This window comes from Octodon degus, unplaced genomic scaffold (genome assembly GCF_000260255.1).
Source record: "Octodon degus isolate 3935 unplaced genomic scaffold, OctDeg1.0 scaffold00004, whole genome shotgun sequence".
In the NCBI taxonomy this organism is placed as follows: Eukaryota; Metazoa; Chordata; class Mammalia; order Rodentia; family Octodontidae; genus Octodon; species Octodon degus.
Window position 1 is genome coordinate 16,144,719 of NW_004524580.1, and position 12,735 is coordinate 16,157,453.

The window sequence follows — 12,735 nt, forward strand, 5'->3', positions numbered from 1 at the left end:
GTTTCCTCCATATGTTTCTGCATTTGATTCTTACTGCTGATGTTATTAATTCAGGGATTTCTTTTTTTATTTCCAATCTGAGTTCCTCTATACCTTTCTGCAGCTGTTTCTTTATTTCAGAAGCTGTTGATTTATTGCTTTCAGCTGTGTGATTCCTAATTTGTTCTGTGTTAGTGTCCTCTGCACTTGTTACAGTGGTGAGCTTGGGTGGGCTTGGGTTCTGAAGTTGCATTTTGTTCCTTCTCGTCATTTTGTGTAGCACTGTCTTCTGACCTTTGTTGTATATCTTCGTTGTAGTTATAACCTTAGCACGTACTGAAGTTCAGGTGCAGTCTACAAAGTTTGGATTTATCCAGCTGTGCCTGGCATGGATCTGGCTGCTGTGCTCATCTCCTGCTGCTGCCCTTGAGGGTGAACCTGTTGTGCCCCTCTGTCAAGATGTTCTTCTCCTGGATTAGCTGGGTGGTTCTATCCTCTACACTCTCTGCAGGGATTGCAGCTGCAGTGTTATCCCCCAGGCATGTATGCCAGGCCTGAGCTGAGCCTGGATGGGACAAGGTAGAGTAGTGGGGAGAGGCAGCTCTCCCACACACTCTCTTGTTCTGGGCTAGGACTTGGTGTGGGGGTTCCCAGAACGTGACAGAAATTCCCACTGGTTGGGCTGGCTGGTGGAGGTGCTGTGGAGTGGGGGTGGGGCTCCCAAGGGGGTGGAAGAGGGACTAGCCCATGCTGTGCCTGTGCTGGGACCAGTAGTAGGTCCCGCCGGTGCAGGGTGGCAGGATGCTCTCCCACACACTCTTGGGACCTGGGCTAGGACTGGGTGTGAGGGTTCCCGGAATTTGGCAGAAATTCCTAGTGGGCGGGCGGGGTGGGGGAGGTGCTGCGGAGTGGTGGGGGGCATTCCAAGGGGGTGGGAGAGGGTCTCGCTCATGCTGCACCTGTGCTGGGACCAGTAGTTGGTCCTGCTTGCGCAGGGTAGCAGGAAGCTCTTCGACACACTCACTGGACCTGGGCTAGGACTGTGTCTGGGGGTTCCCGGCATGCGGCAGAAATTCCTACTCAGTGGACTGGGTGGTGGAGGTGCTGCGGAGTGGTTGAGGGCATCCCAAGGGGGTGGAAGAGGGTCTCGCCCACGCCGTGCCTGGGCTGGGACTGGTAGTCAGTCCCACCAGCCAAATTTCTTCTTTCATTCTGTAGGTTTTCTCTTTGATTCCTTTTCTGTGTAGAAACTTTATTTTATATAATACCATCTATCTGTGTATATTCCTGTTTCTTGTACTTGCAGAATGTTGATCTAATAATCCTTGCCCGTTCTAGTGCTATCAAGCATTTGTTTTAGATTGATCATTAGTCTTCAATCCATTTGAGTTTTGTACTGGACAATAGAGGTATAGTTTTATTATTGTGCTTATTCTTAACCAGTTTTTCAAATTCCATTTATTGAATTCTGTCCTTTCTTTAGTGTGTGTTCTTAGCATCTTTGGTAGAATCATTTGGCCATATGTAGAAGTCAACCATGGTCTCCATTTTCTTCCATTGGCGTATGTTCTTTTATGCCAATACTGTTTTGTTTGGATAACTATTATTTTGTGTATGTTGAAGTCAGGTAATATAATGCCTCTAGCTTTTTCTTGCAAGAATTTTACTCATCAAGATTTGTGAAGTGTGCACTCTGATTTTATCTCCGCAACTCGCACTAACCGACACAGCTGCACATTTCTTTAAAAGAGCACACAGTGAGCTATACAAGAGTCGAAAGCTGGAACAGAAGCTAACCTTTTCTCTCATTTTTGAAGTTTGCTTTACATGCAGTTATTCATAATGCTGATACAAGTGCACATATTTAGGACCGTCTTGAGTGCCCAACAGTTTACTTGTACTTTTTTGCAATTCAATATTATGAAAACTATCTCTCCCTCTCAATCTTTTGTAGGGGCTTATTTTTGGAGAAGGAGCTAGCAGGCCATACAAGTTCACCATTTGACCAAAACTTTTCTGTGCCTTTCATCTGCAAAAATACTTGAAAATACATAATTGAAATTTTTCTTTAGTTTATTGTTTCATATAATATAACCTTCATTAGAGGACTTAACTTTTTCTCTCAATTTTTAATCTCTATTTCCTAGAATGGGTCCTAGTTTGTAATAGGTATTCAGTGTAAAAACTTGAAGAAATGAGAAATGAATTTCATTTATTTTAAATTCTGATTGAAGAGATGCTAACACCTCCTTGGACATCTCTGTGCTCTTAACTCTGCCGATACTTTGTTTTGCTTCTGAAATCATAGTTTTCATTATGATCTTTATTATGTATGGTATTTGTGACACATTTTCCTTTGTAATTATTTAGTCTTTTAAATTCTAGATCATTCGTGTACCATCTCATTTATGTAAGTAGAATGCAGTCTCAGAGCCTTTCTTGCTTTGACATTTGGGTTTCTGCTCAAATATTGTATAAGACATTATCAGTAGCATCACTCATCTTTCCTGGTCCTTTTATCTAACTCTATTCTTTTTTCCTCTCTAATACTTCTGTGTTGTTAGTATATCAAAATTGATTTTTTTTGTTGTTGTTTTTGCTGGCTAAGAATGCCTTCAGGGCAGGTTTGACTGGCTTGAGTTCTGGGGATTGAACCACAGCAACCTGAGCCTGAATGTTTTGTTTAAGCAGACACTTAAAGAACTGAGCTAAGGGGCAGGCCCCCTCAAAATTGATTTGTCATGTCTCCCTCTACACTCTTGAAATGTAGTGCATACTTAAATAAAAGTACTATTAACTTAGCAAGTGTACTTCTTTTGGACAAAATCATGTAAAGTAGCTTTTGCCACAGGGATCTGTTCATAAATTCAAAGAGGGTGTATTTATGTGTTAATTTAGTAACTAATGTTTGAAAAACAAAATGACTGATTTTAATAAGTCTTTTGCCATTATTAGTGCTGTTAGTTGGTGAAATTAAATGTTATACAAGGTAGCTGTTTGCTATCTTCCTTTGAGAAGTACATAGTAGTGAAATCTCTTGAGTTTATTAGTAGAATAATCAGGTTTAAATAGTTGTTCCTTAATCATATGTGACTAAAAAATCCCCCAGACTTTGTTCATATTAAAAAATGGGTATAATTACAGATGCCCTATTGCTATTTCTGAGTCAATTTTGAAGTTCAATAAAATAATGAATACTGGGGCTGGGGAGATAGCTCAGTAGAATAAGCGCTTCCCTGGCAAGCGCAAGGGCCTGAGTTGAATCCTCAGTTGCATCAAAAAAAGAAAAAGAAGTTAATATTTGGTTAAATAACTTTTTATCTCCCACAATTATGTACCTCAGCCTCAGCCTCAGCCTAGGAAGTGCAGGTACCACTGTGGCATGTATCACTGTAAAAACTTTCATATTTTGCTTTGAAAATGTAAAGCAAAAAATTACAGAATTTAAATACATTGTAAATTATGGGGTATTGGTCAGTGGGAAATAACTCAAATGTTGAAACACAAGTAAAGTTTAAGACACTGATGTTTATAATGTAAAGTTGTTTTATATAGTTGAATTTTTTTCTCTTGTTTTTAAATTGCAGTGTGGACTCCAATTGCATTGACAGTGTTTTTAGTGGCTGTTGCAACACTGTGTAAAGAACAAGGCATAACAGTTGTGGGAATATGTTGTGTGTATGAAGTATTTATTGCCCAGGGGGTAAGGACAAATAGAGATTTTCTTGTTGCTTTCTTTTGTCCTAGTAGAAACGGATTTTATTAACCTTATATTCTGTATATGTGAATTTATTTACCAATAATGGTACCAAGATTTTTCAAAAACAAGCATTAACCCCTGACAATGACTTATTTAACATTTTATGACGCATTCAGCTTTGAATGGAGTTTTTTAAGCTTAGCAATGAAATTGTCAAGCAATTTGGAGAATTACACATTAATACTGACAGTAATTCATTATTGGATAAGATTATTGAGCTTTTTATTCATTAACTTTCCACAAGTCGTTCTACATTGATTTTCCATTTATGTTCAATTGAAATCTAGTCTTGTATTTAGAAATTACTGAATTATTGAAAATGGTATGATTTGTTATAGTTTTTTTTTTTTTTTTCTTTTTAGTATACTTTGCCATTATTGTGTACTACTGCTGGACAGTTTCTCCGTGGAAAGAGTAGTATTCCATTTTCTCTGCTGCAGACACTGATAAAACTCATTGTCCTGATGTTCAGTACGTTATTACTTGTGGTAATTAGAGTCCAGGTTATTCAGTCACAGCTGCCAGTATTTACAAGGTATGAATTCTGGTTCTCTTTTATTTTTTACTTCTAAGTGATCATAAATGTTTCACATGGTCTTTGATTTACATTGAGTATTTCAACAGCTTCTTTTGCCATAAAATCAACATATTTAACAAACTATATAACATTTCAGATATACAAATTGATTAGTTATGGCATCCATGAAACCACCACAATAAAGATAAAGACTCCCAAATTGGTTAAGTGTTAAAGCTAGTGTTGTCTTTTCTATCCGTAGTGGTCTTTGTCTTTATCAGTTTTTCAGAGATGAATGTTGAAGTCTTTCTAAAATATAGATCAGTCTAATTTACCTTACAGATCTATTAGTGTCTTTTTCTCATGTCTTTTTGAAGCTGTTATTAAGTGCATGAATGTTTATGATTGACATGTTGTCTTTCTTTTTTCTTTTTTGTAGTACTAGGGATCAAACTTAGGACCTCATGCTTGCCAGGCAGGCACTTATGACACTGAGCTATCTCCCCAGCCCTGACATGTCGTCTTAATGAGTTGATCCCTTTATTAACATTAGATGATGTTTCTTACAAATAGTATTAATCCTTACTTAGAACTTCATATTTTAATGATTATTGATACATTTGATATGAATATAACTTCTTATAAATTATGTTACAAAGTTTTCTTATGTGAAACATTTATCTTAGAGGTATATGCTAATAATATTATGTATCTCTGTCTTTCTATTTGAAGATTTCAGTAGTTACAGATAAATAGGTCTTCCTTTTCTGTTTGATGAGATGATCTTACTTTTAAATAGGGTGTCTTATCCTTTTATGTTTAATATTAAATAACACTGGTGAATATTCCCAAAAGCATCCATGCTACACATACAGTGAATCTTAAGTGACTTTTGTTATGACTAATTAGGTCATAATTTAAAGCATTTCTGCCTAGTTGTGATATTATGTATGTCTGAATTATTCTGATAGAAAGAGATGACCTTTAAACAGTTCCTTGTAAATACTAATTCTTTCAACGATACATTTCATAAATTTCAGTTTGAATTTTGATGAAATTAGGATGTACCCATAAAATCTTTCTTCTTTGATTTAACAGGATTACACATAATAATATTTCTTTTACTACTACTTTTTTATTCATATACATACTGTTAAGTTATAGAATGCATAGTGTTTAAAAAGTATTTTGTTTGGTGGGTGTGGTGCCGCATACCTGTAATCCCAGCAATTGGAAGACTGAGGCAGATGGGTCTCTGTGAATTCAGAGCCAGCCTGGAATACATGGTGAGTTCAAGGCTAACCCAAATTACATAATAAGATCCTTGTAAAAAAAAAAGTATTTTCTTTTAAATAACTTTATTTTCGTTCTTTATACAGGTTTGATAACCCAGCTGCTGTAAGCCCAACTCCTACAAGGCAGCTGACATTTAACTACCTCCTTCCTGTGAATGCTTGGCTTCTGTTAAATCCTTCAGAGCTCTGCTGTGATTGGACAATGGGAACAATACCACTGATAGAGTCATTTCTTGATATTCGAAATCTTGCCACTTTTGCTTTCTTTTGCTTTCTGGGGGTTTTGGGAATATTCAGTCTCCGATACCCTGGTGATTCTTCTAAGACTGTATTAATGGTAAGAAACTTTCCAAACTTTTCAAATAAGGTTACATTCCATTGATTAAGAAGCTACTTTTAATTCATAAAAACCATCCTAGAAACCATTTCTTTGTTCAGCATCTTCCAGATCTATGATTTAATTTCCTGATATATTTATTTTAGATTCTCCTAAAATTATATATGAGAATGTGATTTGAAGGTATAAATTGTTGTATACATGTAGCGTGTCTTACGTTTCTTAAGGTAGTCCATCTAAAATAGCTGGTTATAATATTGTATACTTGTTTTCCTTTCATGGAGAAAGTTCCATATGAAATATGCTAAGAAAATGCACATAGCTCTTAATTCTTATTAGCAATGTTTTCGTTACTTTCTGAGTAGATCTCATTACATTCAGAGAAGGTTGATTACTTTAAAAAGTCTTATTGTTGTCCTCTTAAGTCATCTTTCTTTGTAATTTTTGTATTTGACCCTCACTTCTTGCAAAAGTTGTTTTTTTAACAGAGTAGTAAGTTTAACATTTTCTCCAACACCTACTATATGTTATCAAGCATATGCGTTACAAAATATATCCTTTTTTGGATAGTTATTAGATTCTTTTATTCATTCAGGAGAAATTTTGATGGTAGCCTACATACTAAACAGTATGTTGAACACAAAGGATGATAATAAAAAGATATACCATGCCCATTTCCAGGTGGCTTGAATTATAGAGGAATTTGTAGTCAGTGCCTGTGATACAGAGAAAATTTAAAGAATACAGCATAGAGTTTGGGGAAAGATGATATTTGCTATTATCTTTGGATATGTTGAGTTAATAGTTTCTTTGAAACATACTAGTAGAGATTTTGAATAGCACTTCATGTCTACAATTCAGGAGTGATTCCTGAGCTGCACATAAACATTTTATTCATTATGATAAGGTAGTAATTGAAACCAAGATGTAGATAGTGATGGCATATGGAGAAGTTATAAAAGCAACTTTTCTCAAACAGGATATTGTCATTTCTCTGAAATAATGCCTAGTACCATTCTGGTTACAGAGGAGAGAGTTAATTCACACTTACTATGGATGACCATCAGCATTTAATCTTAATTCTCCCCTCAAAAATAATTAAGGTTGATAGAGTGAGAGAGAAACCTGTGACTTTATCCTAAAAAATTTCCCATATTTAGATTTTGAATAGAGAAGAATGAACCTAAATAGAACACGTTATCAAATAAACACAAAAATAAGAAAATGTTATAAGAAAGACAGAGTGGTTAGCACTAATAGATGCTGTTCAGTTAAAAAGTAAAATTTAGTTGAAAAATGCTATTTGGCTTCAGTTACTTTAATGTCAAACTGTTGATTGACTAATATTGAGAAACATTTTTACTGGAGTATTCAGCTGTCTTTTTGAAGCAGATAATGTGCTAATCAATTAGATTGCAAAAAAATGTATTAAGTTGAAATATTGATTCAGTTTAAGACTACTAGTTACCATAGCTATAAAAGTCTTTATGATTTTAGGAACTTCATTTATACCTGAGGGACAGAATGAGTGAGGAATAGGTTAAAGATAAAAGAGATTTTTATGGTTAGAAAGCCAAGAGAGTGTTTAAATTTAGGTACAAAGAATTAAGTTGATTAGACAATGGTTAAATAAATGAGAGAAGGTACAATTGATATTCACGTTTGTGAAAAATAGGGAAATACTACATAGGTTTAACCTTAGGTAGGAGAAAACTCATATAGCAAGAAGACAGCAAAGACCCTGAATGTGAATGTTGGTAGGTTTAGTAGCAAGGAATTGAAGAAGTTCTTATTTCATGGTTTTAGCTTTCTCGTAAGTAAATGGTCACCTCCTCTTAAAAGTGACTCCTAGAAGTGTAAGACAAGATTAAAAACTACCTAAAAAAGTAGAATCAAACCTATCACAAAACTAGCTATCTTGAGCAGTCTTAAGGATTGATTAGAAGGGGTTTTTTTTTATTAGAAGTTTTTGATCATGAGTTTATGAGAATATTTATCTACAATATTTATCGGCTAGATCCAGAGTCTTCACACTGAACTACATCTTCACTGCTTTTTATTTTGTATTTGGAAGCAAGGTCTTGCTAAATAAACTTGAACTTGCACTCCTGTTACCTCAGTTTCCGAGACTTCTGGGATATCAAAGTAGAACCACAGTGCCTGACTTAAAACATACTGGGGGTCTGTAATACTGGTGCTTTCTGAGGTTCTCCATAGGGAATATGTAACGTAAAGGAGTATCTTCTGAAGATAGATACTGTATTATACATTTATTAAATAAGATGTCAGATAAAGCTCAACAGCATAATGTAAGTAATTATATTCTCAAGATGTAGTTTGGTACATAGGAAGTGTCAGATTAATCTCATTTTCTGTACTAACACATTAAAGATAGTTTAAATTGTTAAAAAGGTATAAAAAGTTAATCATAATTAACTAGATTGGCATACACTAATAAAATAACATGACTTCTAAGAGACTTGATCATTAGAGTCATTTCTTACTTCAGAACCTTTATATTAACTTCCTGAGAGATTGTTTCTCTTCTTTGATAGAGCTTATGCATCAGCCTGTGATAAATCTTTGAATGAATTTTAACACTTTTGATTTCTTCAAATGAAACTGCTGTAGGGCAACCACAAATTAACAGGGAGTGATTTTTGTCTAGCATCTCTGAGAGATGAAAATCATGTAGACTTTAATGTTTTATATTTTTTAAAAATACTGAAATATCAGTTATAATTTGATGTGATGTTTTATGGTAGTACTTTCCCTCAAATTCATTATTACCTCATTACAAATCATACGAGTGTCAACACTCATGAAGAAAATATTCCAAGTATGTATGTGTATGTGTCTGTTCCACTATTATTACAAGGAAAAGACATCTTTTGCATTAAAACTTTCAAACTTCTCCAACTGGAGGATTCATTTATTCAGTTAGGCATTACAAAACAAATTCAACTAAAAAAAAAAGTATCTATTGGTGCAGATGTCCATTGATACAAATGTGTTCATGATGGCTGAACTTAAATCCTTTCATAGGTATTTCATGTGTTAATTTTTTTTAGCTTTATAATCATGTACCACTTTTCCCAATTTACAAAGGCAAGATATCTGAGATTTTGTGATATTTTATGAATTTTAGAAATTTCTTTATAAAAACAATATATTTAAAGGGACAGTATTTTTATATGTACACTAAACTATACTTGTCTCAATGACACCTATTTTATGCTTCAGTTTATAGTATTAGTAATTTCTTATGGTAGTAAAATTATAAAAATTTACATGTTTGTCTTCGTTGTCAACCTGTATCGTTTTTTTCTGTTGAAAACCCTATTAGCATCTTTCTTTATGAATTTAGTTTTGCCGCATGTACAAAAGTTAAGTGTATAAACGTTTCTTAATTTTGAAAAAATTTATTCGTCTTATACAACGGAAAATGTATATTCTTTAGCCAACATCTTCCCAAACTTGCCTATTAACCTGATAAACACTATTACAGTCTATTTCTGTGAAATCAAACTTTTAAATGAAATCATGTAGTGTTCGTGTTTCTGTTTGTTTGTTTGTTTTCTTATTTTTGTTTTTGATTTTGACACAGGGTCTCACTCTGTATTCCATAACTGTACTTGAACTCACTGGCTAACCCATGTTAGCCTTGCAGGGATCCTCCTGCATACTGGGATTACACTGGCTTTCTATGAGTTCTTTGTTTCACATAACTAATGGCCTCATTCATCCATGTTACAAATGACCTTTTCTTAAACCTGAATGATATTCCATTAGGCATATATACCCTACTTTCTTTATGTGCTCGTCTTTTTGTGGACACTTACACTGATTCCCTTTCTTGGCTATTGTGGCTAAAGCTGCAGTAAACATGAGGGTATAGATAGTTCTTTAACACACTGATTTTGTTTCTGTTGGGTATCTACCAGTTAGTGGAATTGCTGTATAATATGCCAGCTCTACTTTTCTTTTTCAGGAAGCTTCATACTGTTTTCCATGAGGGTCACACTATGTTACATTCCCACCACCAGTGCACAGGGCTTTCCTTTCCTCACATGTTTGTAACACATACTTTCCTTTTTCTTCTTGGTAATTCCCATCCTAACTTTAGTAAGGTGGAATTTCATTGGGGTTTTAATTTCTCTGGTAGGATTTAAACATTTTTTTCATATGTGTTTTAGCCATTTGTATGTCTTTAGGGCAATATTTAGTTAGATCTTTTGTCCATATTTTAATTATTTTTGTTTGAGTATACTGTTTTAATTACATTTTAAATCTTGTTGGGTTTTTTTTTATAATTTGGAGAAACTTTACTCAGTGTTTTAAAGATGTAAATTTATTACCTTTAGTTTTTATGTCTTAACTACAAAACATTCCTCACAGAAAAGCCTCAAGAGAGAACTAAGCTGTACAGACTTAAAACACTAAAAGTTTCCCATTTTCAGAAATTATTTTGAAACATACAAAACAATCTTGTTTTCAAAGAAAGTCCGCAAATATTCTTCAATTTTAAGGTGTAGAATTCCAGAAGATCCCCGTCTCCTCTTGCTTATACAGGTCTAGGTGGTTTCGCCCGAGCCTAACTAGCCCTCTTTAGGTTTGCGTTAATATTTTTGTACTGCTTAAAATGGTGCTCAGGTGCATTTATCCAAATTGAATGTTTTTGATTTACTTGTTGAGAATCCACACTTTTTTTTTTTTTTTAACTTAATAAACTATCTCCTTTTTCTTTCTAGGCACTTTGTTTAATAGCATTACCATTTATTCCTGCATCGAACCTTTTTTTTCCTGTTGGATTTGTTGTTGCTGAGCGAGTACTATATGTTCCTAGCATGGGATTCTGTATTTTGGTAGCCCATGGATGGCAGAAAATTTCAAAGAAAAGGTGAATTAAAATGTTAGTTTATTTAATTCTTACTAAATATAGAATTGTGGTACACAAAAGTATTTTCAGTCTGTATTTGAATTTTGTAAGTCATACTTTACTACTCTTGTTTTTCCTCTTCATAGTCTCATTGGTCTAGCATTCACATTAGGAAAGCTCCACAGAACCTACACATTCTGTGTTTTTCCCTCTATTTATATAATTTTATTTTATAGCCTGAGCCAAAACAAACTTTGAGTCAGACCCAAATGAAAATAAGAATATTCTTGAGAATAAATCACAAGTGACCATTTCCTCATTCACATGCAGTGAACTAAGATATAGTCATCCTACTTGAGTCATACTGCCTTCTTGATATATGTAAAATGCATGTAGTATGAAGTTTATAATTTCTTACTCTTTGTCATCTTGGTGTATACTTTAATGGTTAAAAAGCAGTATGCTTAAAATGTCATTCTAATAATTATCGCATTTACACATATACTGATTCCAAAATTGTCAGGTCAAGCAAATTGTTAATGGTTAAGTAATGGTAGTACAATAATAGGAAATTTAATTTTGCACCTTGAATAAGAAATGATCACTGTTTTCGCTTTCTCATTTTCCAGTCACCTTTTAACCCACAGAATTCTGCTCTTCTCTTCTATTACTTTATTAGCAAATTGCTAGCAGCTATATCCAATTAAAGTTTTTGGTTATCATAGTTGTTTGACTTGTTTCTATAAAGTTTCTCTCCTGATTGTTTCCTGCATCTGCATCTTGATTTAGATTGTTCTTGGTGTACTTTATCTTTGAATATTTCTATTTTTCTGTTTTATTGACAGCCAGTTTTGTCACATATATGCTTCACAGATAATCTTATCTGTATTTTTTACTATCTATACAAATCTTTTCTCTTAGCTTCTCATATGTCCAGCTATAATTATTACCAATTTGAGTGCCTACTATGTGCCAAGTATCATAATATATATCTTTATCTTTAGATTAAAGATAATATATCGTTAGATTTATTATCTCATTTAATCTTGACAATCCTCAACTCTATTTTGCAGATAAGGAAATTGAAACTTATACAGATGACCTGAATTACACAAGGCCATACAGCTAGTAAACAGGAGAGATCCTTGGTTCAAATTTATACCTTACCACTTCCAATGACCATTTTATTTCTGATCCCATACTCTTTTATTTTGGTTAAGTGGATCAGTACACAAGAAATTAAACCATGTTACGGAATCAGCACAGACTCAGAGGAGAGTAATGCTAGATGATATAAAAATCACTGAAGTAGAATCATCTTTTATAAATGAGAAGTTGAGGCTCAAATAATTAGCCCAAAAGTTGTGTGAGTAATTTGTATCAATTTTATAATTAATTTTGCTATGCTTTTTAATAGATATTTTAGACTTTAAATTATAAAATTTATTAAGACTGTCATGGTGCTCTATGATGTAATTTCATAAGCAAACTTTTTGAACATAGCCAGCAATAAGCCATATAAACACCAGATAATAATATCCAAGTTGCAAGTAAGGATGTAAAAGACCATAAATATAAAAATTTACAATTAAAAACTGATGTTATCAATTTTTGTCTTTTAATCTAAATAAAGCTCTTGTAGTACAGGCAAATAATAGAATATACTGTCAGGCCATGTATCCAGGGGTTCTGTATTTGCAGATTAAATTAAGATTGATCAGATACATTTTTTTCTAAAAAATTGTATCTGTATTGAACAAGTACAAGCTTTTTGCCATTGTTTACTAAATACCTAACAATTGTATACATAGCATTTACATTATTTCATGTGTTAAAAGTAATCTAAACATTTAAATATATAAGATACGTGTCCATTTATATAGGGACTTGACCATCCTCAGATTGTGGAATTCTTTACAAGGGAGACTCTGGACTCTATCCCACACAGATTACAAGTAATGGCTATGT

At 33.7% G+C, this 12,735-nt stretch overlaps 1 protein-coding gene across 1 annotated transcript in view; it reads left to right on the forward strand.

The window, feature by feature from the left end:
• Window positions 1-12,735, forward strand: part of Tmtc3 (transmembrane and tetratricopeptide repeat containing 3) — a 57,455-nt gene that overhangs the window by 23,791 nt on the left and 20,929 nt on the right. The window contains exons 5-8 of the mRNA XM_004623772.2: window positions 3,567-3,682; window positions 4,102-4,274; window positions 5,636-5,888; window positions 10,640-10,788. Coding sequence (XP_004623829.1) covers window positions 3,567-3,682; window positions 4,102-4,274; window positions 5,636-5,888; window positions 10,640-10,788 — 691 coding nt within the window. The remainder of the gene's footprint in view (window positions 1-3,566; window positions 3,683-4,101; window positions 4,275-5,635; window positions 5,889-10,639; window positions 10,789-12,735) is intronic.